We start from the raw sequence: 26,296 nt of genomic DNA, 5'->3' as shown, positions 1-26,296 counted from the left end.
ACCATAACGACAGTTTCATAATGCGTTGTTTTGAATATTTATAGTTGCCAATTCTCAAATGTAAAAAATCTTTTCGAATAAAATTATAAGAAAAGAACTTTCATTTGTAAAGTATTATATATATATCATTGTCTTTAAAATGTTTTAAAATTCAGGAAAACTAAATTATTTTAAAGCTTGAGTTGCCATAGCAACGATTTATAGAAGATTGTCATATTTTCCGACATCTCAACTCAACGTTTGGTGCTCTCTGTCAAAATATTTACAAAATTTTCTTCCATTCATTGAGTCGAAGTACAATAAAATGACAATGGTAAGAAAATCTGAAATGATCAAGTAATATTTAGGATAGATATTAAATATAAGTACAAAGAACGATTAACAGATGAATAGAAAATTATTTAAGACCAGTATTTTTTTTTTTTTAACTGCATTTATTTGGTAGATGTACCGGCTTTAACACTCACTAATATATAAATCCATCTGTCATCCATTTTAATAAAGAATAAACTTTTTTTCATCTAAAATTAATAATATTTTTTACCTTGTTGACCTAATATATATTTTAATTCCAAGGATCCTTGTAAATTTTGCTAATTCTTATATGATATGTATCCAGGTGTTCCTGTGTCTTAGTGTCTCCGGTGTCCAGGTGTTTTTTTTTTTTTTCCTTCACAATTTCTAATGTTCCAATATTAGTTAGGTGAAACTTATAAAAATAAATTATCGGAAAATAAACTTCTATTTTGCATTTATATTTTATTCCGAAAGTTTTCCTGTGTGTAATGATATGATTGAAATCGTTCAAGAACTCGTATGATTTTCGTGATTGGTTTAGAAGAGAAAAAATTAGTGTAGAAATCCTTGAAAACTTTTATAAAATTTTAATTTTTATGAAAATTTGAAAAATTTACAAACTTCTTTAGATAATTTCTAATAGATTTTTAAATAATTCATTATTAGGTAGCAGTGCGCATCTCTAACTTGTAACCCTATGATGAAATAGATTTATTGGTAATAATTCCTAAAATACTGACCACGAGCTTCTCTACCCGAAATAAATGTATACCTTGTATTAAATCTTATATCTAATCTCTTTAATTAAACTTCATTGAATTAATTTTCATGCCGCTTCCAAAACAATATCAGTAATATGTTTTCTGATAATTTTTTTTTGTTCTCGGGAAATTGCTTATTGTTTAAATTTGATTAACTATACTTTTTTGAATTTAGCTTTTGCTTATTTTAATTTACTTATGCCAGTTTCATCTAATAAGGCAAGGTATAGTGTGTCTGTAAAATCATGGTGTTCTTTTGTCAGTCATCAAAAGTACACCATGACTTTGGCTGGAATTTTTTTAGATATATATCTGTTTTGTGATCTGTTGACCAACTGCAACCACTAAGGCTCCAAATAGATTTTAAACTTGCAAATTTTTTTAAAAAGGTATGCAAAGATTATCCCATTGGCAGTTTACAAGTTAGACCATTTGAGTCCGTCCCCTTGTGTGAGATATAATTATATTTAGTTTCTCGTTTGCTGTTGCCTAGAATTTTTCAAGATTTGGCAATTATTCTGTCGCAGATTACGATATGAATGGAGATCTTCCCTTTACCATGTATGTTAAATCCTTGTCATTGAAACCGGCATACCTTTGATCGCTCAATTTTAAAGTGTTCCTAGCTTAGAAATAATTTACTTTTTGTGCAATTTAGCGATTAATTTAGTACTTGTGCGGGGAATATTTCCGTATTGTGATCTGTCGCACCAACTACAATCGCCAAGGTGTCAAATAGATTTTAAACTGCACATTAAAAAAAAAAAAAAACAGAACGTGTAGATGGTTGCCCGGGACTGGCTATGAGTTATACCTTTCGAGTTGGTCTCTTTCTATGATGGTTTGATAGTTTTTTGCTGGCAGACTTGTCGATTATTCTGCTACAGATCATGATGCAAAATCTCCCCTTTATGTCAAAATAATGGGTAGATTTTTTATGATTTATGGGCAAAACTAAAAAAATCGTAGAGGGAGAATAAATATAAAGAGTTTACTATAACCATTTCCTGGCCAACCACTTCATATTTCATAAAGTTCCTGCTAGTTCAAAATACATTTTGACTCCTAGGTAGTGGTTATAGTTATGCCATTATGGAAATATCCCTGCATCTACTGAAGTGGAAAAAAACAAAAAAAAAACGTTCTTCAGAAAGAAAGGTATGCGAAATTTCTCTTATGATTTAAATGTAGATCTGAACCTATCAATTACTTCAGGGTTGGTACTTTTATTGGGACAGAGGAAAAAAACTGGCAAAATTGAAAAAAAAAAACTATACCAGCAATGATTTTAGGTCTTCAGTCAAATGTAACATATAAAATATTTTGTGTCCAATTCTTTTAAAAGTTTTATATTTTAAGATTAGTAAATTTATTAAAAAATGTGAAATTGTTTCCATAATTTTTTTCAGATTCCATATAGATTTTTAAGCTATTTAATTTTGACAGCAATTAGTCAATTCATAACATGAAAAGCCCAATAAAACCCAGAAAAACCCAGTTTTTTTTGCAAGCCTGAGCAAGCAAGCTCATTTTGTAACAGAATAGGTTGAATCCTTTTCATGCCTTTGATTATTAACAAAAGTTGAGGCGAATAATCACATAGAAAACGAAACAATGAAGAGGCTCTGCCTCTCAGTAGTTGTAATAGATATTACTGGTATTGTGGTTTTAGATACTTATATTAATACAGGTATTGTGGTTCTTGATTTTATTTAGCTCAAATTTATAAATACCCAAATATTATTTTTAATCTACTTTGTGTATTGAATATATTTCTTTGTTTAGTCTGGTCCCATTATCCTCCTTAAAGAAGGAACCGAGAACAGTCAAGGCAAGCAGCAGATTATCAGCAACATAAATGCATGCCAAGCGGTTGCTGAGGCAGTTCGCACAACTCTTGGGCCTAGGGGAATGGACAAGCTGATTGTTGATAGTAAAGGTTAGTGTTGTGATTCATTATTATAATTATTTATTGAATTAATCATATCTTTTCATTTTAAGAAAAATGAGACCTATATTTTTAATTCTGTTACTGCTAATTATTGTTCGAAATTAATTTCCTTATAATTATTGCTTTCGCTTAAATAAGGAAATGTTAAGTGAAAGGAATTTTATGAGTCAATTGGATAGGCCAAATTTTATTTTACATGTTCATATTTTTATGTTTTATGAACTAATGCATCAGGCAGATGAGCCATTCTTCTAAGAATGAACGGAATTCTGCCTTTTTCGCCTCATTTTTGTTATGAGGCGAAAGTTTTGTTATAATCTATAGCCATAGGCTTTGCAGTCAGACACGCTAACCACTCGGCCACCTGGCGGGCTTTTGAGATTTTAATAAGCAACTGCATTCTGAAACAACAGAGCAGAATTTCAAAATGTTTAAAAATAAAACTTTTTTTTATTTAATATTTATTCCTTTGAAGGCTAATTTTGTTCTAGTTTAATTTGCAATTTTGAAAACCTGTTTCAGACATTTGGTTACTACATAGTTTAGTTATTCCCTAAACTGCTGTAAAATATCTAACCAGACCACCAACAGTTTTAAAACTTTTTTTTTTTTAAAAAAAAGAAGTTAAATCAAAATCTTAGTTAATGTTTGTTTATTAAAATTTTAGTTAATGTTTTTCAGGTAAAACTGTTATATCTAATGATGGTGCAACCATCTTGAAAGAATTGGATGTTGTTCATCCTGCAGCTCGTACTCTAGTGGACATCGCTAAATCTCAAGATGCTGAAGTAAGTATATTCTTTAAATTGCTCATTGCTACTTTCTAAAATCTATGAAAGGCTTAATTTGTATGTACGTTGGTGATGTGAATATGTGTGAATTCTCAATGTACACTCCTAAACATTTTTACACTCCTAAATATTGAAGAAATTGTTATTAACTGTGTACAAAGTATAAAAATATCATTAATAGTAAATCATATTTGTATTTAATAGCTCTTATATGTTTGAACTTTAATTCACTTTTGATGGTCATAAGAATTATAATTTTATTGTAGTTTATAAAATTGCGATTATTGTTTCCATGTTTTTGAATTCTTTAACTCATTTTAGTGCAAAATGTTTGCACTTATTAGTGATGTCATTCATGTAGTTATTCTCTCATTCTTTCTTTAAATATTTATTGTTCAGCCTTTAAAATTTAGTATAAGTTAGGTATTAAAAAATTATTTTCATTGTTTATAATTTAAGTTAAAGATAAATGAATATTCAAACTTGAATTGCCATTTTGGAAGTTATAACCTTTTTGAGATACAATAGCTACATTATGATTATGTAAAGATTTCATTCCTTTCATTTTTGTTTTATTAGTTAGATGTGCTATGAAGAATGATTTAAGTTAAAGTGCTGAATTATAGTTTTAATGATTAAATATTACACTGCAGTTACTAAATTTATTGTTTATAAGAGCTAAATTACAACGTCAAAGCTCCATACAGGTAACCATTTATTGCCTTACAGCGTGTGATTTTTTTTGACTAGTTCATTCTTGTATATTTACTTTATTTTAGACATGACCTGTGGCAAATGTTTTTCAAAATAATATTTTTGCAATCTCAATTAAGGTTATAAAATACTGTCCTTAAACGCTGCTATACTGTTAGTGTTTTTTATTTTGCAAATTGATATGTCTTGCTTTTGTTCCTTTGGGTCTTCCGTTTCCGAAGATCTCCTTCCTTCACCTTTGGGTTTTCCGATAAAGTCATGTTTCTTTCTAACTTGATTTTTCACCTTGCTTTGAGCTATTTAAAATGCCAGAAATTTCAGAGACACACTTTTTTCGAATTTTAACTTAAAAATTTCAAAACTTTGTTTTTTGTGACTTCTGCAGCTTTTGGCATTGCAAATGCCGGAGTCTTGATTAGAAATAATCTGCCTGTCTTCCATACTTTGCAGAAAATATGTCACTTAATCCAACCAATCCTGTATTTCCCAGGAAATTAAATTGAGCCTGTCATTTTAAACAAAATGTTTAAAAACACAATATTGAATAAGGAAATCAATTTTATTTAACAAATATTTCTTGACAACAATTAATTTCTATTATAATTTGAGAAATTTTCCTTTATATCTTATGATTGTAAAGACCCAGTAGAACTCCGAAGTCAAGCATCACTGGTAGCGGTCAGTAAGCGTGGGGGTGACCACTTTGATCAGCCTACATTGGGACAGAGGGTGCAGAGTATCGGCCCTCGTTAAACTGTTCTACCATAAGGTGCTTGACTTCACTTGCAGGTCGTCGGGCTACCAAAGCGGAGGAGTCATCCTCTCTGTGGAGGAACAAAATCGTGATGGCATGTCTTCGGATCATTCTCTGGTATGTTTCCCAGATCATCACCAACAGCCCATTAAGCAGCTGTAGTGCGATGTAAATAGAATACCTACCTTTATAAATCGGCATATTTTTCAATTGTATAGTATTAGCAAACTCGCCTTAAATTTTTGAGATAGTCTTCATTATGATAGTATTTTTTAATGGAAAATGAGAATTATCTCTTATACTTTTAAATTTTAAATATCAATTGAATTGAGTGTATGCAATATGTTTTTTATTTAAATGAATTAAAAGAATTTGTCTTAGGTATTCATGGAATATTATTTTTGTCTGTTTTTAAAAGGTTGGCGATGGTACAACGACAGTCACTCTTCTGGCAGCAGAGGTTCTAAAGCAATGTAAACCACTAATTGAAGATGGCATTCATCCTCAAATTATTATGAGGAGCTTACGCACTGCTTTACAAATGGTAGGTTAATTTGATAGCAACCTCAATATGTAATTATTTTTTCTTCTAAGTTTTTTTTTAAATATATTTATTTAAAATTTTCTTATTGATGTAGTACAAGGTAGTTATGGTTTGCTAATATTATAAAAATGCTTTTTTGTTTTGAAAAAAAGATGTAACACTGAATTATCTGACTAGATTTTGTTTTATCCTCTTGATGGTTAAACATCAATCACATTCCTGGCTTTTGCCAATTCTGTGTAGTTGGGGTGTTACTGCAGCAGTTAAATTTTTTTTCACAGATCTAAATTTTTATGCAAATATAAGGGTATATCCCATAAACTATGCTAGAGTTTTTATGACATAAAGGAAAGGAAAATATAAAAATGAGCATGTTTTTGATTCATAATCTGCAAGCTACTGAAGAACACCAATTTCAGTTCAATTATCTCTGGTTAAATAATAAAGTGCTGAAGTGATAATTATAAAAAAATATTTAATAAAAAATAACAATTGCTGGATTTTAAATCAGAAAATATTAGATAATTTTTCAATGAATTTTTAATTAATTTTCAAAATTAAATTTTTTAAGATTTCCAGATACATAGACATTTACAGGGTGCGTAGCGTTTTTAAAAAGTGCTTAAAGGTGCTTATTTTCGATTATCGTTTTTTAAAAGCCCTTGAAGGTACTTTTTATATTGGGTGTTTTACTTTATTTTCCCTTTTCAAAAATGAGATTTTTCCTTTACCCTGTTGATTTTCGCTACGAATTATGCAGAAAGACACTGTTCACATTGTTCTATTCAACGTTTTCACAGTTAATTCAACCCTAAACTATTTCGGCACATCGTCAGTCCGTAGCATATGAAAACGCCATTCGATTTACATGATTAAAAAATTTTGACAATTGTCAAAAACAATGCCAAAAGATTTTTTTTTTGTTGACATAACGGTTAAAACCGTAAATTGTCAAAAACTTTCCAACCCTGCCTAATTATGATATTTTCTTAAAGTGCTTAAAAATATTATGAGTGTGCTTGAAAGGTGCTTAAAAGGTTCTTATTTTTTGTTGAATAATTTGTCTACGCACCCTGATTTAGGAAATTTGTATTTTGTCATTGTTTTAGAATACTAAAAATTTATGGCCTGTGAAGTTTCAAAATTGTGTTCAAAATTGTGTGTTGCTTCAACAAAAGCATCTCAATGATTGATACATACATTTAATTACATAATCTTGTTTAGAAAAATTTACAACAGCTTGCTTATAAGTTTTTATAATCTTATTAATTATCATTCTTTGGATTTTTATCAAGTTATTCTAACCATTGCAAGTTTTTGAGTGATTTTTATTTATTAAAATTTTTTTCTTTGGTTGAAATTTTGTTTAGAACTTAAACTTATGTTGCAATTTTTAAAGCAAGCTACTTTTTTCGCTAGAATTTTTTTTTTTGAAATTTGCAAACCTCTGTCTGTAGTTCATTTACACATTTAGGAACTAATCTGTTTTCACGAAAAATGGAAAATAAATTCATTTAAGTATGTTTTTGTTGGCATGATCAATAAGTGATAATGAGTGATCAGGAAGTTGGCATTAGAAGCTTGATTTTTCAAATTTGTTACATGGTTTTTAAAATTTGTTGATAGATAATTGAAAAGATGTAAAAAATGTATAAGTAAAAGCTAGTGTATTAAAAAAATAGCTTTAAAATAATTTTTCAAAAACTTTTTTTTAACATATATCAGAATATTTGAAAATTAAAAAAAGAAGAAAAAAAGCTGGATTGTCTAAAATTCAGTTAACCAGAACTTAATTAGTTAATCTCATTAAAAGTTCTTTCTAAATTTTTAGTTAAAAAAATTATCTGTAAATTTTTAAAAAACATTAATTTTCTTTAGCTCAATATGGAGTAAATTCCTTTGATATAAAATTTAGCTTACCAATAGTGCTTTGCTCTAATTATATTTCTAGAGATTGTTTATTTTCAAGTTAAAGTTTTTTATTTTTGAATTTCATATGAATTGGTTTTTAAGTGAACGTTAAATTTACTATTAATACTAGAATATTTATTTTCAGTGTTTTATTCAAATTCACTTAATTATTTGAAAATCTTAAAATAATTAAGAATTTTTTTTTAAAAAAAGTTATTCACTGTTAAATTATTATGAATTCTACATATATTTTGTTCAACATTTTTTTAGGCTAAAGCTAAAGTAAATGAGTTATCTGTTAAAGTTGAGAAAGGAGACGAAAAGTAAGTAAATTTTTTTTATTTTTTTTATCATAATAATATATATTTTAATATTTCAATTCTAATCTAATTGAACTTGTCTGAGCTCTTCTCAACTACTCTGTATCATAAAAAATTCTTATTCCGTAATGTACAACAACAAAAAATTTAAAAATAAAAATAAAAAAAAAAAGAACTATGTAAAAATCTGACAATAGCTGCTACAAAATGTCTCACAAAACCATTTAAATAAAATGATATTGAGCATGTTAAAAGTTAATTTCTTAACTCTCAAGGTTTAGTAACACGCTATTAAAATAATTGGGATTTTAAAATAACTGTTGAAAAATTGATGAGCAAAGTTATGTCCCTTTACAATGGTATTGTTTAAATTAAAGTGAGTTAAAAAAGTATTCAAGATTCAAATGTCATAAATTTGCATTCAAATCATCAGAATTTCATCTAGTTTACAACTTTACCATAGCTACTTTCATTTCTGCTAAAACTTAATGTGTTTAATTTAATTATCATTATATTTAAAAAAATTTTACTTGGTATTTAATAACCAAGGATTTCAGAAATCCGAAGTAGATTTTGTTTCAATACCTAAACAATCTCAGTTCATTTATATGTAAATTCTTTCTTTTCATATATTAATTGACTACAATTTCTAGTTTTAATTGTTTTAAAGATTAACTAATCTAATAAAAATCTGTGATATTTCATTGTCTTATTGAAATAATTGAATGATTTTTTTTATGAAGGAAACAACGGGCTTTGTTAGAGAAGTGTGCTATGACTACTTTGAGCTCCAAATTAATTGCATCCCAGAAGGAATTTTTTGCAAAGATTGTGGTTGATGCAGTGATGCAACTTGATGAGCTTCTTCCATTAAATATGATTGGTATTAAGAAAATTCAAGGTGGAGCTATGGAAGTAAGATACTCATCTTATCTTGAATATTTCTTTAAATGAAAAACTTGCAGCTTTAAAACCTATCCATTTGTTATTCATTTTCCAATCAGTTTTATTATTTGAATTGACAATTTTTTATCTGGAAGTGTTTTATTTTTTTATTTCATAAATGATCTAATTAAAATTTCCACAGTTGCCAACTCCTTTGCATTTCGTGGAAGCATTATGCATTTTCACCTCGTTTTCTGCCTTACCATGATGTGACTAAAATCTTCCGCATTTTGGAAATCTCTTCATAAAATTTTTCTTTCCTATTTTATGATTGCTTAAATGCTTGTTATAGTATTAGAAAAATATCGCATTAAAACTATCATATTTGTACGAAAATATCGGGATTTTAAAACCCATATACAAATAGCAAATCCAAACAGTGTCTTGTAGCTACACAAACACAGATTTACAAGAGAATCCGCATATATTGTGTGTGCAAATTTCTGTTATAAAAATGAAGGCATCTTTTTCAGTTTATTTTTTAAATTTTGAAGCAAGAGGTTTTTCCTTCATCCGTTACGTCATTGCTGATGATGTCACATCCCTTAAGCATAAGACATAACACCTACACCAGTTCTCCTATTGAACTGACATGTGGGGGATTTGTCTCGTTCTCATCAGTTGAAATGTTGACACGGTGATTGTATCTTGTCAAAGTTTGTCCTTTATGGGTACTGGTACGGTGATACATTTAAGTAAATACTCTTATCGATTTTTTGAATGTTTCCTTTTAAATGCTTTACTTATTTTTCTGGGAAATAAATGAAGCTTTTATTATTTTTATTGGAACTCTGTCAATTATTTGCAATAATTCAAGAATTCTTCTAGCGCAAGATTCTTTTTTTTAATTAAAAAAGATTTTTTTTTACCATGTAGTAAAGCCACTGCAAACCAGGCACTCTGTTTATATAAGGGACATCTTCCAGCCAGTCCAATTTACTCGACCAGCCTTTAGAGTTGTCGCTATTCAAAAATCGAATAAAAAATTATAGGATTTTAAGAACTAAAATTTTTTAGTCATACCCGTCGAAAAAGCAATAAATAAGGCAAGTGTTAATCAATGTAATTCAAACGTTAAAAAATATTTAAATGCCTTATTTATTATTTGCATGCTGTAAAATTGAATAAAAAGTAGGATTTTAAAAAATGTAGAGATTAGTAGTGATATTTATCAGATAAAATGATATATAAGGCAATGTGGTAAATGAATGGGTGCGAATCAAACTTTTTACAAACCTGGAAATTTGGGTGTGTCATTATAGCAGAGTATTAAAAATTACAGGATTTTAAAGAATTATGTAAAAAGTTACAGTATAAGTTTAAGTTGTATTTTTAATAATTTGAACTGTTTCTTTTAGGAATCTATGATGATACCTGGAGTAGCTTTTAAAAAGACTTTCTCATACGCAGGATTTGAAATGCAGCGTAAAAAATATCTGAATCCTAAAATAGTGTGTCTAAATGTTGAATTAGAATTAAAGTCTGAGAAAGAAAATGCTGAAATCAGAGTGGAAAGCGCTCAGGTACATCTCATTATAACTTCTAATATATTTGTAATAATTCTCTTGTTAACGATTCTAAGATTTTTTAATATGCTAATGCCTTTCGCAGAAGTTTTTGATTAATAAGCAAATATTCATTAGTGTCCACTTTACTGAATTTTTTAGAAAACATTTGAACAATGACTTTACGAAGTCTTTTTTTTTTCTAAGTCAAAAAATTCCCTTGGTTTTTGTATATATTTGAAGGTTTCTAAAAAAATTGCCATCTTATCTTATTGCTTGCTTGATCATCTTTTTTTTATTTATTATTTTTTTTTTAAAGAAAAGTAAATGCTCAAAGTTTTATATAAGTAGATATTTATGACAACCAACTTCATTGCATTTTATTTCTTTAGTTCTGATATTGAATCAGACAAACTCTTAGTTTCATAAAAAATTCTCTTCGTTTTTGCATATTTTAAAAAATGCCTAAAAAACTTCCTGTCAAATTTCTGGCTTGAAAATTAATTTGAACTAAATAATGGCATCAGTTTAAATTTTATTACTTTTATTGAGAATTTTCTATTTTTAAATTAATTCAAAACTATTTATTTTTTCATTGCTTTAATTCTTTTTAAAAATATTTTAATCAATTAATATCAATACAGGGTCGAACAGTTCTTCCATTGATTTTTAGATTTTTAAGAACTCTAAGAAACCTTGCAGTATATTTTTCATAGAAATTTTTACAACTGAACAAAGGGTATTATCTATTAATTTTAGTTATTGTGCTTTTATTTTGTCAAAATAATTGGTCAAAATGTCTCGGATATTTTTAGTATTAGACGAGATTTTATTAAATCAAACATATTGCTTTGTCATAGTTTGTTTTTCAATTTTATTATGTTTTAAAAATAAAGTACTTTTTTTTAAAAAAAAAATCCATAATTATTGAAATATATTTCATAATTATTGAATAATTGTTGCAATTATTTTTTGTTTAAAAATCTCAAAGCAGACAATTCAATTATGTGGTCATGCATTAAGTAAAACAAAATTTATTCTTAACAAAACAAAACATTAAAAAAATATTTGTCATGAGGAAAATTATAGTATTTTTTTTATAATATGTGTTTTTATTCATCAATGCAAATTCCTTACATAACCCACTTTAATCAATTTGTTTTTAGTATTTTTTTGATAAATAAAGTTTCCTATTTTAATTAAATTCTTAAAAATGAATTTAACAAAATGATTAATACCTTAGTTATACAAAGAAATTATTTTTATCTTGTGAAAGTGTTTAAAATTGATTGATGATATTTAATCTTATACTTTTCAGGAGTATCAAAATGTAGTTGATGCTGAATGGAATATCTTGTATAATAAATTAGCAAAAATCGTAGAAAGTGGAGCTAAAATAGTTCTTTCTAAACTACCCATAGGAGATGTAGCTACACAATATTTTGCCGATAGGTATGAAATCTATTAGATCTTCATTTTTAAAAATTGTTTCATGCATTTTAAATTTCATGTATAAGCAGGGAAAAAATATCTTAATAAGAAAATTTATTTCTAAAATTATCTTCTAAAATCTTATTTTTTTTATATGGATTATTTACAAGTACAATATTTTCTCAGAATGTAAGCTCCATATCACAAATGTCAGATTTTTGATTTATGAGAGCAGTTTTGAGGTTCTTGGTTTTACACTTTTGTTTAAAAAGGTTAAAACAAATATACTTATAATTTAAGTTTGAACCATTTTTTGAAGTACTATTACTGTTGCTTTAATGTTTCAGTTCTTAACTTTATGCATTTTAAACTGCGTAAAATCTTCTGCATTTTAGTATATTTTTTGCAATTTTGTAGTGAATCCAGGGTTCCCACGGTACTTGAAAAACCTTGAAAGTCCTTGAATTTAGTTGAAAAAAATAAGGGCCTTGGAAAGTCCCTGAATTCTGTCATAGGGTACTTAAAAATTACTTGATTTTTTGAGATTTAAAATAATACGAATTGCACTTTAAATGGAAGTGATTAATGAATCATATATTGAATATTACTTTGAAGTGATTTGCAAATTACTCACCTGGATTCTTATTAAGGTACAGTACAGAACCCGTTATCCGGAAATCAGAAAACCCGAAAACCAAAAAACCGGAACGAAATTCGATAAATTTTCCCGCCATTTTTTGAAAAAAAGTTTTTTTCCTCATAAGATTTTAGGATTTTTCTTTCGATTTTGAAAGATATTTACCTTATCATCATTTTGGAAATAATCATTAGTGTATTACTTCATCGTTTTTTCTTCTTTTTAAGATTGTTTCCAAATTTTTTTTTTTAGTTGGGTTTAACAATAAAAAAAACGGCTTATTGTAGTGATTCAGAAAACCGGAAAAATCAGTTATCCGGAATAGCGATGGTCCCGATCGTTCCGGATAATCGGTTCTCTACTGTATTTCATAAATCACACATCTTGATTCACATTAAAGTGATTTATCTATCACATATCTTGATTTCAATTAAAGTTATTTCTGAATCATGTAACAAAATACGTATTTAAGTAAATTCAGAATCATGCTTTGCAATTCCTATTTTAGTAGTATACAAATCAAGCATTGCGATTCATAAAAGAGAGATTTAAGAATTATCACTCACATTGCAATATGCATCATAATGATCACTTTTCACATGAAAACTATTAGCTAATCATGCAACAGAATTCACATTAAAGTGTTTTATGTATCACACATTGTGATTTAGGTATTGTTAGTTCGTGTGTTTTGTATAATTTGCTATTCATATTGTTCTGATTAAAGAAACATACACCATAATTCAATTTCATTTTACAAATCACACATTGTTATACGTGATTTACACAATATTCAAGTTCGCGCAACATTCGACTCCGGACTTACTTCACCTTTCTTATAATTTTGATTTACATATAGTATATCTAGATTCGTATAAATGCGATTTAAAATTTATGCTAAGGGAAAATTACACAGATATCCCCAAAATTTTAAAAATCGCGCTTCACATTTTATGGATATATTTTAAAGAAAAAGCTCAGTAAGTCTTAGTTATCTGTAAAATATTGTTCTACAATGGATTTTATTATGTTCAAAATACATTACTGATATTTTGAAGTAACAAAATAGATAATTTGTTATTAAAATTGAAATAGATATGTTAAATGGATATATTTTGATATTTTATCTAATTATATACGTTTCCTGTAACCTAAAATCTGGTCTAACATATTAAAAAAAAGTATTTATATTTTAATAACCATACAATCATGCAAGCTTTATCAATTATTTACTATGCTTGTTTAATGTATTATGCATTATTCAATAATTCAGTTTCGTAAATTCTAATTCACTTTATTAAATTTTTCATGAAGAGTTTCACTGATGCTAGTTCTCAAACGTTGGCTAGTATTGTTCGTATGTCAATTGGATATATTTCTTTTTGTCAATTAGAATTTTTTAAAGTGATTTGAAACAGCAATGTAACTATCAACCTTGTATTATTAGCTGATAAATTTAATAATATTTATTTTTTTGTTGTCAAATAAGCATTGTGCTTTAAAAATGTACAATTTCTGCTTCTACATAATTGTAAAATTTGGTTGGTATGTACTTTAGCATATAACTGTAATGCCGAATAGTTCCTTGAAAAATTTGATTTTAGGTCCTTGAAAGTTATTGAAAAGTCCTTGAATTTTTTTCAAAAATTAAAGGGGAACCCCTTCAGCAATTTTAAAAATTGGGTTTTGGACGGGGCATTTTTTATCACATTACAGTTCTCTTTATCCCTAATTCAAATTTCCAAACTAACAAAAAAAATTTTTTTCTGCTTTTTTTTTTGTACGAGGTTAAAACTGCTAAAAATATGCAACAGTTGTCTGTGCATGCACAATTTTATTTACGAAGATAATATATTATGTGTTATTAAGGTGGATTTTTGTTGCAGGGATATGTTTTGCGCCGGACGGGTGCCTGAAGATGATTTAAAGAGAACTTTAAAAGCTTGTGGTGGTTCTCAACTGTCAACTTGTTATGATATCACAGACAATACTTTAGGAACTTGTGAGGTCTTTGAAGAAGTACAGATTGGGGGAGAGAGGTAATATCCTAGCATATTTGTTTAATAAATTGCTAACAATTGCTTTTTAAAGACTGTTCTTTGTCCACTCTCAGGGTTGCCACTCCACAGGGAAAATCTTGTTAATAAATTTAAAAATCATCTAAAATAACAGGGAAAGTGCAAGGAATTTTGTTTCTTATTTTCATCTTTTAAAAAATGGTAACTATTCAAAGTGCAATCTGGAATATTTAAGGATGATTTTTCAGCTATAATAAACTAGTTCATTTACTATAGCATTATTTATGTTAAGCTGTTTTCAGCAATTATAACTAATATAGTTAGCCCAATGCAGCTCATATAAGAGCACAGTGATTGTGTATTTCCTTTTAATATATTATATTGTGTATAATATGTACAGGGAAAACAGTGAATTATTTTTCAGATTTGAGTGGCAACCCTGCCTCAGTCTTCATGTAAAATAAAGCTGTTAAGTGACAAATTTGTAATTTTTTTAAACTTTTGACTTTATAATACTTGTTCATGACTTTCAGATTAAATTTTGTCTATCTTAAGCTAGTGGATGTTAGTTATTCAATTAGTATAAAATGTCAATATGAAGGTAATCCTCAGTTTTAAGGAAATTGTGATTTAATTTTTTAATTGTTATTAAGTTACACCAGCCAGTGTATTGTTTGAGCTCATGGAATTATGCTGAAATTGAGAAGAAAAATGAAATTATTGTTGGTTGAAGAATCTTCCCAAATAGTTTTTTTCCTTCATAATCTTGCTATGATCTAGTCTAATCTTACTAATGATAATCTAAATCTTGCATTAATCTAGCTAGCTATAATTAAATGTATTTAGCGAGATTAGTGCCCTTCAGAACTGTTTTTGAAAAAGCACCATTTTTTATTTTTAGTCAGATCTCTAGTTAGCAGTATGATCACATTTAATTAAAATTTTATGTCTTTTATCTTTTTGATCAAATTTTTTTCAAATGCTTTATTTTGTGACCCGCTGATATGTTAGTGATTAGGCATATTTATTTTCTTATTAAAAATTTTGAAAAGTTCCTTTGAATTATGATGTAAATTTTATTTCAGCCAGTGAATCAAGTCTTTTATACATTCTACTCCATGTATATCTTTAAAGAAATTTCTGTTAAGCCGAATACACTGCTTAACGCTAGTATTATGGTATAGATTGATCAGATTGAAATAAATAAAAGTTTGCTTTGTAATAAATGAAAGTTAAGTCAATTAAAAAAATTAGTAATTAGTCAAAACAATTGAAAATTTTTAAAGTATTATATCATAGTTGCCAACTGTCCAGAATTTTTCGGATTTGTCCCTAATTTTTAAATCAAATCTGAAAATCTGATATTTTTACAAAAAATCCGAATTTTCGTAAAATTGCAGTATTTTTGCTTTTAAACCAATCCCTTGTTCTGATCGCCGCACTCGCGCTTCCTGAGAGTATTGTGCAGAAGTAATTTTTAGTAGCTTTTTATTGGAAAATACTATTCCAATAGCTGTTGCTGATCATTTCACTAAATTGAATCTTAAACAACTATTATTATTTTTTTAAAAAAATGTATTGTAGTATTTAAACATTTGCATCAGAAATATTTGTTTATGATGTAGTTTAATATTTACCTGTGTTTTATAATTTGGAGAAGAATAATTATATATTAATAGGTAGTGGTTTTTTTTTAAAACTATTATACCATGCTCCTAATTATAAAATAATGTTATAAATTTCCCACAAAAGATAGTGTTCATAATTTTTTTTTACTTATTTACATAAAGTATTTAAATATATTATGTCTATTAATGTTATTATTTAATAGTTAAATTTTTGTCTTACTATCGTAATTGGTGCATATAATTTTGCCGCATATAGTGTTCCTAATTTTTGATTCCTAAGGTTGGCAGCTATGTTATATTATATCATGGCTGACACGGCCTAGACAGAAAATTCAGTGTCAGTTACCAATGATTGACGTGTCACTCAAGGTTTTAAACAAAATGGTCTTAGTTAATCAATTTGCTGCACACAAAATTGTTATGTCAAACTATTATTTTTAAAACGTATTTTATTTTTTTTCGTAAAAATATATACCCAAGTCTTGCATTTTGATTATTATGTGCCTTTAAATTGTTATGTCTATATTTTTTCAGGTTTAATTTATTTACTGGGTGTCCAAGCAGTAAAACTGTAACGTTAATACTTAGAGGTGGAGCTGAACAATTCATTGAAGAGAGTGAACGATCTTTGCATGACGCAATCATGATTGTAAGAAGAGCTATGAAAAATGATAGTGTTGTAGCTGGTTAGTTCCATTTTTCTTATTAAGTGGTTTTTGTTTGAAAATGTTTAACTTTTTTTTTTCATTGTTTGGAGAAAAACAATTTAACTCTCAATAAAAATATTGTAATTTGCATTTTAACCCCTTAACTGCCGCGGGCGTATATATACGTCTCGGCCAGACGATGCGTTAACTGCCGCAGGCGTATATATACGCTTTCCTGAAGTACGATGCTTTGCATTGCGCTGCTATAAATAGAACTACACCCCCTACTTCAGAATGCAGTAAAATGGCCTTGAAAGTGTTTGCTTTGCGAATGCATTACTAATTTCGGAATGGGAAAAGGATGTTATGGAAATGTGATATCATATTAATCGCTTGTGTGTATTTATTTGAGTAAGGTCGGGTTTATTCTTTTTTCGCTTTTGTTTTCCGTATGTATTTGGTGCTTTTTATTCTTTCCATCAACGTCTTCAAAGAAAAATGCATCGCGAAAATGTGCTGTTTGTTCAAGAAAAAAAATTCATCGTGAATCCCGCTATCAGTGCGATGAATGTGGTGTTGGTTTATGTGTCCAACCATGTTTCAGGATTTATCATACAACAGCTAAGTTTTAGCATCTTTTTTATTGTATTTTTATTATTTAATTTAAATTTTGTATTTTCTTTCTTTCCTTTTTCTTGTCTTGTAAAAGTAAACTGTTTTTAAATTGCAAAGCGTGCATCATTTTACCCCACCAAAACACCGCGTAAGAAGGTGCACTTGAGCGAAAAACGGTGGCACTGGGGAGTGAATCACGTAGATTTTACTCGGCAGTTAAGGGGTTAATATCACTGTGAAAAATGCAAAAGGAAATAACTTTAACTACTACTGGAAAAGATTAGTGACTAAGTAAACTAAAACTGCATATTAGCATCTGCAGAGTACTTAAAGACATGCCCAAAATAAAAAAGGAAAACAAGCATACATAAAAAAAAAAGAGTTTCAGACGTTATTCAGAACTACACTCCAAAAAAGTTCTTCTAATTTCAGAAGTACTTTTATTTATATTTATTTTTATTAGCAACTTCTGATTTAAAAGACACACTGAACCTTTAAAATATAAAAGTACAATTTGACTCTTACTCTGCACTTGTGTACCGCGTATGGACTCGTATAGTTTAAAGGTACATTAAAAATATTTCTTTAACTTTTTTATCTGCGTACCTTCTAATTAACATATTTTTAAGTGATATTGTCTTTTCATGTTTCTGGTACTATTGTGTCTTGGTATCATACACCATTTTCATAATCAATGTAGTACTAACCTAGTCGGAACTAACCTAACAGTTATCAACAGTTATAACCTAACAAACTCACAGCAGTTTTAAGATGACTTATTTTTCTTCAAAAAGCATTATTTTATATGACAAAACATCGTATAATAACGATGAAATTTACGTAACATAAACTTTAATATCAGCATTATTGACATAAACCACATTGTGATGATTTCAAAAGTCCCAACTTTCCTTTTAATGTTTTGAGCATAATTCATATTCGCCATAAGCAGTCACAAAATATCTTCAGTAAATGTGTGTCTTACGTTTGGATCCATTTTTCAATAAAAAGTACCAGACAGAATGGCTGTTTGAAGTTAATTTTGAAAAAAATAGGACGTGTGAAAATGATGTGCATGCACCAAAAACACTATGTGCACACACATTTTGCCTTGTGTATCTTTGAAAGGGAGTGTCACTAGGTTAAAAGTACAAAAGCACAGTACATTTAGTTAGTCTACGGTAAAAACTCTCCCCGCCACAAATTCTCGTTTCATCTGCTGCTTCTATAAACAAGAATAGTATATTTCAGGAAGAGTAGCTTCTCTTCACTCTAGGGCTAACATAGTAAACCGAAGAAAAATATTCCCTTTCTCGCTTTGACCCGAGCCAAAACCATCCTAAATAATGACCCCACATTCCTACTTGAAATAGTTATACCTCTTTACCATAATCACTGCCACTGGTCCAGACAAATGGCTAGGGGAGTTCTTACTTTAGACAAACTATAAATTATTTTTGTATATTTCAATGGATTATAACTTTTTTTTTTTACATTTGATTTCATTGTCTTCTATATTCATGAGGTACATAAGCTAAGTATCTTTTATATGAAGGAAAAAAATGGGACTATGTGTTTGTAAGTTAACTGTGACAAGTACTTTTTTTCGAGTGTAGAAGGTATTGCAAATTATATGTAATATCAGGGTTGGCAGGTTTTTGACATGTGACAGTTTTTGACAGTTTAAACCATGGTTTAAACCGTCACGTCAAAAACCTCACTGTCAAAAATGTCGAAAATGTCAAAAACCTATATTCATATGTGAAATTTAATTAATACATAAAATTTATATATTTTTTAAAGGATAGTGTTTCTAAATATGTTCTAGAAAAAATAAATTTAAAATTTTGAAGAAACTCCTATATTTTGAATAGTAACCAAAATCTTGTACTTTTGAAAACTCACATCTTTTGTAATATTATGTATTCGTTTTCATGTGTTATTGAAAATCTGCAGTGATATTATTAAGAAATTTATTTTTAACCAAATTTAGTGTATAGTATAGATTATACTAAAAATTAGACATTTTTAAAGATAAACATTAGCAGTTTTGTACATTAGGCATCTTCTTTTAAAGAAAAATCTTTTTAATATTCTTTTAAATCTTCTTAATAATCTTTTTAACATAAGACAATACAAATTTAAGTGCTTTCTGTTAAATACACAGAGTAGTTGGTGTCGATTTACAGTATATTCAGCCTATTCATTTACTATGCTGAAAATTTAGTTTATCCAAATACTTGTGAATTTCATTTTGCTGAATACGATATAGTTTTGTTGAATATCTAAATATTCAGCTGTTAAATAATTACTTCTGGCTTTCAAGATATGCATTATTTGTATTCTTAATACAAGCGGAGAAAAAAAAATTAAGAGATAAAAATTGTTTTAAAATGATAAGTGTAATAATTATAAATAAATATAATAAACAATATGAATTATATTTATCATTATTCATAAATATAACTACTTTTAAATTCAAATTAACATACTGGATAATAAAGATATTCGGTATAACATTAAAAAAAAAATTTTATACACTTGTATCTTATATCAAGTTTGTATTTATACAACATAACTTGTAAGTTCCTTATAAATATTAGTTATATGTTCCTTATATGTCAAAAATGCATAGTAATAAACTTTTAATTTTCTTAAGTATCAAAAAGAAGAAAAAAAAATTTTTTAATATAAATATTTAAACAATTTTTGTGCAAAATTTTTCTGCACATGCATTTGAATATAAATTTCTGAGATTTTAAATCTGTTATTTTACCTTAATTTTAATAAAAAAATATTTTAAAACCTGCTGATTACCTATAGTATAATTAAGTTTCAATATAATGCATGGCAACTGTTGGTAGTTTTGAAGTTTATATATTTTCTTGGCAAACTTCAGTTTTTGACATTTTTGACGGGTTTTTGACGGTTTAAACCAGTATTATACCCTTGTCATGTCAAAAACCACTTTTTGACGTCAAAAACCCAACCCTGTGTAATATACAAAGATAATGATCAGAAATAAATACTTAGACTTAGTGTTTTATTTATACTGTATTTCCTTACGTGTTGCGCATTTATAACCATTACTGTAATGCAAGATGCTCCAAGCTTTTTCCATTAAGTTGTGTTCGAGTTTCAGTTCGTATGTTTAAGAATGTGTACCATTCTATGTTGCACCAATATAATGCACCAATTTTCAAGAGTCTAGTGAAATGATGAGCATCTTCTGTAGTAGCTGTGTATTGTGTGAAAATACAGTATGAACTGAATTGTGTAAATTGTTGATTTTTTGTTTTTAATTCACTGCTACATATTTGAAATTCCTGCAGGCAACTCTGTGTAATCCTGTGTTTCTTTGATGTTCTTGTATGCCTTTTTTGCCTTGATTTTTTTCAAAACCTTGTAGTGAAAAGAATATTTATAAATTCTGATTAATGATTAATGAAGGGAAACTAACACTAAAACCACATGTAATTTACAGGAGGTGGAGCTATTGAAATGGAACTGTCTAAATTCTTGCGTGATTATTCAAGAACTGTTAAAGGAAAAGAACAACTTATTATTGGGGCCATGGCAAAAGCCTTGGAAGTTATTCCTAGACAACTGTGTGATAATGCTGGCTTTGATTCCACAAATATTTTGAATATGCTTAGGCAGAAACATGCCACTGGTGAGTATTTTTTAATGAGAAAAAAAAACAATAAATTTTTTGTTTATAAATTAGAAAATTATTTTTTATGTTTTATTTAAAGTATAACTACATAGTTGCCACTCAGGGATTGTAAATATATTAACAAAAATGTTGGAGATTTTGTATTGTTATGTATACCGCATTTTCGACAAAAGGTGAACTTACTTCCCTGCCAATAAATACTTTGAGGTAATGTATAAACATTAGAAAATTGAAAAACATTTAAAAAAAGTCTATTCTGTGCATGATTATAGTATAATTTAAATTTCATTTTGTATTTAATAAAATTTTTGTATAAAATATTAAAAACCTGAATGAATATTTTCAAATGTTAAAAATATTTTTTATATTTCAACCCATATTTTGAAACTAGCATCTTTATTTTTATTTATTTATTAAAATACAGTTTTTCTGCCTTTTTTAGTCTTAAAATTCATTGCAGAATTTCGATTGAACTAATCCAAAATTTGTAAATGTTATCAAGCTCGAAGTTCTGAAATTCCTGAAAAAAAGAATAATAATTAAGTGTTCCTACATATACTTAATTTTTAATAGATATTCCAAAATTTTTATAATTTGCAAAATTTTGCTTGAAGTTGGAAAAAAAAAGTATATATTATAATACTAAGAAATTTAAAGAGTAGAAAAGAATATAAATTTAGTTTTTTGCCCTGAATCACGATAGATAACGAAATACGCAATGTCTTCCAAGTGAGCCAAGTATTGTAATAGTAGTCTACTTTCATTGTGGGTGACAATTATCTCTGTTTTGATGCCATGAAAGTACTCCATGTAAGCGAAAGAATTAAAAGGCTCCCCATCTCCCCCTAAAAGTTGCTCAAATAATAGTTGATGCTGTGAAAGAAGGTATAATTATTACTCTCAAACCTATTGGCAATGGTGTAGTTATGAAAAGTTTGTGTTTGAGTACAGTTATTGGCATCGTCCAAATGGCAAATAATCTGTGAATTTTAGCTCAAAGTAGTGTAATATACTTTTTCCAAATTGGTTTTGCAAATCACTTAACTCTTCTAATATAACAATATTTTATTTATTCTGCAATTGTCTGCATTAAACATTTTCATTTTGTAATATCTTCTAGATTTTTAATCCGGCCTGTGTTAACAACTATTTAGTTTGTTGAATCTTAAATATAGTATGTATACTTAGAATACCAGAATTCCCAGGGAAATTTGCAATCAACTCTGAAATTTTTTGGGGTATTTGCTGTATAATGATTACACACAATTATTGCATTTGTATGTTTTGCTCTTTTTCTTTATTTGCTAATATTTTTTGAAAACTTATATAGTAGTTCTAGCATTGATTTTCTCTTCATAATATTTCAATAATTAAATATATATAATTAAATATATATAATTGAATATGTGCAATTAAATATAATCAGTAAATACTCCCTCGAAGTTTGTTGTTTGCACTTACTATAAAAACAGCATTTAGCAATTAAACATTAAGCAACTTAATTTTTTTTAAAAATTTAATTCTAAGAACATCAAACTTTTTTAATGTTAGAATTTATGTTAAAATATACTTAATGTTATGTGCTAAAAAGAAACTTGACTTTTCCCATTGTTTCATTTCAATTTGTCAAATTTTTTTTCTTTCCGATATGTAAATGCTTTAAACAATCAGTTTTGCAGTCTTTAATTTTAATCATTCGAAAGTATTTGATTTTATACAAACATATTTCTAAGTTTACTAATGAAAAGAATTTAGTACCAAGAACAATGATGTTTAAAGCAATTGCTGTCAACATGTCTTATCTAAATACTTGGGTTTATAGCCTCTCATTGGTCTATATGCTGTGCATGTAGCCCTTCACTCAAAAAGGTTGTGCTTTCCTAGTTCTAGAGTGGTCACCCTATTAAGAAATGCACCATAATATGTAAATTAAGCTTAAATAATAACGAAATTTATATCTTAAATGCAATGATGTGTCTCTATCAATAAAATATGCAATTGTTTTATTTACATGGCAAGGTGCGTAGCGTTTTTATAAAGTACTTAAAGGTGCTTTTTTCATGGGGTGTTTTTAAAAAGAGCTTAATATTAGAAAGTGAGACTTTTTTCTTTACCCTGTTGATTTTCGCTGTGTATTATACAAAAGCGTGGTGTTCTATTCAACATTTTCACAATTCATTCAACCAACATCCATTCCGGCGTATTGTCTGTCCGTAACATACAAATGCGCCAATCATGTGACATGTTTGATAAAATGCTTGTGTGTTTACTGAGGTGGGGTCGGTGAGATTAACACACTCTCATGTGCAACTACATTTTACAAGATATTCTGAATTTCAGGCTTTATTTTCCGCTGCATGAAATTGAACCAAAAAATCTCTAGTTTTTTTTATGGTGTCTTATATAATCAAGAAAAGAGTTCTTTGTCAAAAACTAGTTACTTTATCATGAATTTTATCTCTGAAAATTATTTTGCATTTTGTTAATGTATATAGTGCTGAAAAATATTTTTTGAATGCTTAAAAAGTACTTTAAAGGTGCTTATTTTTTCTTGGCTACGCACCCTACATGGTGAAAGGAGCATTTTATTGCCTAGTGACCACAGCACAAAAAGAAATGACATGATCTCAAAATATGATGCAATATTTTTTTATGTTAAATAAACCACTAAAACAGCAATTTAGTAAGGAGCTAATTCGTATTTTGAATAGTTTATCAACAATTTTTCTTTAGAAAAACTATTTAATTATGTGTGGGATTTTAACTATTTTCTTTTACTTTAACTTATAGGTGGTATTTGGTATGGTGTGGACATTAACAATGAAGATATTGCTGATAATTTTGAAGCTTGTGTCTGGGAACCTGCTGTTGTAAAAGTAAACGCTCTTACAGCTGCCACAGAAGCTGCCTGCCTGATTGTCTCTTTGGATGAGACAATCAAGAATCCCAAGTCAAATGTCACGCCTCCCGGCATCCCCGGACGAGGACGTGGGCGACCATTCTAATGATCAAATGAACTGCTTTAGCAAACTATTTTGTATTGCTTTTTCATTCACATCATCACATACTAAAAACTTATGCTGTTACAATTGTTTTGTTCTTTGTACTAAACTTTCTGTTACTTGTCTGAATTTGTTTAACTAAAAAATATTAAATAAGCTTACACGTACATTTGTGTTTAGTTTTAATGGTTTATGTTTGAGTCGTTATTTTTGAAGGTGGAATAAGTCAACTTTTACAAAAAAATAAGTTAAGAGCAATTTTGTAAGATCCACATATATATTTTTAATATTTATTATCTAACATTCAATAGAGCACGATTTGTGGTCAATATAATCAAGTGAAATGTTTTTGCATAGCTGCCAACTTTAGCTTTGCATAGTTTAGTAAAAATTCTCATGGTTTTTCTCCATTTTAGAAAATTCCCTAAGAAAATCCTATTACTATTTAAATTATGAGTACTTATATTTTAAATAGTATTTAAATTATAATTACTATTTAAAATTATGAGTAAACATAATACGCAGCATTTCAAGCATATTTAATGCCAATCATGACTAAAAGAAAGTTTTTATTTTTTGATGACTATAAAAATCCCTGAAATTCTCTATGTGTAAAATATTATGCAACAATTATCATGAAATTTATATTGCGTAAAATCTACTGGATATTTTCCTATCTATGTTGGCAACTATGTTTTTGCAAAAACAATTTTTTGAAAGTGAAATTATTTCAATTCAAATTTTAATCAACTTTCCATTAGCTTTGTCAAATTAGTGCTTGCCTTGTAAGTAATCGTTTGTTAGGCAAGACTGTCTGACAATCGTCACCAATCGATTGTTAGCATGCATGAAACAAGTTTGCCAACTTTCATTCCAATTCATACTTCGGAAGTAATTAACCTAAATTTAGTATTCTTCTGCATTCATACTGTTTGATCTGTTTTTCCTTTTCCAATCAATTGCGTGTGAACATATTATTCAAATAATATAGTTATTAAGGCAAATAATAAAAAAGAATTAATTAAATAATCTAAACAAGATTACTATGTTACCAACCAGAGTGCTGGCGTCTCAGTGTTAGACGAATCATGGGTTAGTGTCCCTTTGCTGTCTTGCTAACCTTCAGGAGGTTCTCGTGGTCTTCCTCTTCATGTAATGCAAATGCGGGTTAGTTAGATCAAAAAGTCCTCCATAGAGGCAAATTTCTCCCAATTCTAGATCCAGCTGTTCCCTTGTTTTCTGGATTGGGTTCAAAGTTGCCAGGCTATGAAGTTGAACAATAGTAGTCGTAAATCCAAAGAATTGTGTCTGCCGTTCAACGAAGATTATATATATAAAAAAGATTACTATGTTGCCATAGTACAAAATGTAAAGACCTGTAACCAGAGAGAAATACAGCAATACCATAGCTGCCAAGTTTTACGATTTTTCCGAAAAAAGTTTCCTAATTCTAGGTTGCAAAGCAGTGTAAAAGCATTAAGAATTTTTTGTTGAAGACATAAAATGATGTTACATAATGTCACGTAATCACATAAAATGATGCTTTTTCAGGAATAATATGCTATCTTCATAACTGCTGTCTGTTTTTAAAAGATAGTTCTCATCACTGTTATATCAAATTTAGTCTATTTTAGCCAATTTTATTTTAAAAATGGTGTAAAACTTCACTACGGAGAAACGCCACAGTTTTGAGAAAATGGAGATTATTTGTGGTCCAATTTTTTAATATTTAAAAAATTTCTCCAATGCTGCATTATCTGGGCTCATAAAAATTTGCAAGCAATGAAAATGAGGTATTGATTTTGATAATTTTCATCTTGGCAAAATGTCGCCAGATTGGTAATTTTTTAAAAAGTTTAATAATATAACTTGTAAAATATTTAGGTTATTTTTCCAGTCTAAAGCCCAGTCAAATGATTTTTCATGGCAAGATGACATACATAGTTTAAAATTATAGCTTTGCTTCAAGTGTTAGGCTCTTAAACTGTGACTTTTTTGTTTTTCTTTGTGAAAAAAGTTTTAAAAACACAGTTAACCTTTTTGGTAATATTTAAAAAAAAAAAAATTCTTAAGGCTATTATGCATGTAAAACCTAATTTCCAGGATTCTTGAATATGTTTTTTTATGGATTTAAATTGAATTTTAAATC

General features: G+C 28.1%; 1 protein-coding gene across 1 annotated transcript; it reads left to right on the top strand.

Moving 5' to 3' along the window:
• On the top strand, positions 1 to 24,314 carry CCT7 (chaperonin containing TCP1 subunit 7). Its single transcript, XM_016048289.4, has 12 exons — positions 1 to 313; positions 2,844 to 2,997; positions 3,691 to 3,797; positions 5,687 to 5,812; positions 7,994 to 8,046; positions 8,787 to 8,958; positions 10,347 to 10,511; positions 11,812 to 11,945; positions 14,448 to 14,600; positions 16,742 to 16,893; positions 20,954 to 21,142; positions 23,936 to 24,314. The coding sequence occupies exons 1-12, from the start codon at positions 305 to 307 to the stop codon at positions 24,148 to 24,150; spliced, it is 1,629 nt and encodes a 542-aa protein (XP_015903775.1). The 5' UTR covers positions 1 to 304; the 3' UTR covers positions 24,151 to 24,314.
• Positions 24,315 to 26,296: the final 1,982 nt, after the last annotated feature.

Source organism: Parasteatoda tepidariorum, chromosome 3, assembly GCF_982258835.1.
Source record: "Parasteatoda tepidariorum strain Cologne lab strain chromosome 3, Ptep-v5.0, whole genome shotgun sequence".
In the NCBI taxonomy this organism is placed as follows: Eukaryota; Metazoa; Arthropoda; class Arachnida; order Araneae; family Theridiidae; genus Parasteatoda; species Parasteatoda tepidariorum.
The sequence above is the reverse complement of the archived record's forward strand: the minus strand, read 5'-3'. Positions and strand labels throughout refer to the sequence as shown.

Bases quoted from the DNA above. Each gene is read 5' to 3' on its own strand.
- CCT7 (XM_016048289.4), top strand. The intron at 14,601-16,741 runs GTAATATCCTAG...ATATTTTTTCAG, and splicing joins GTACAGATTGGGGGAGAGAG to GTTTAATTTATTTACTGGGT. The intron at 21,143-23,935 runs GTGAGTATTTTT...TTTAACTTATAG, and splicing joins TAGGCAGAAACATGCCACTG to GTGGTATTTGGTATGGTGTG.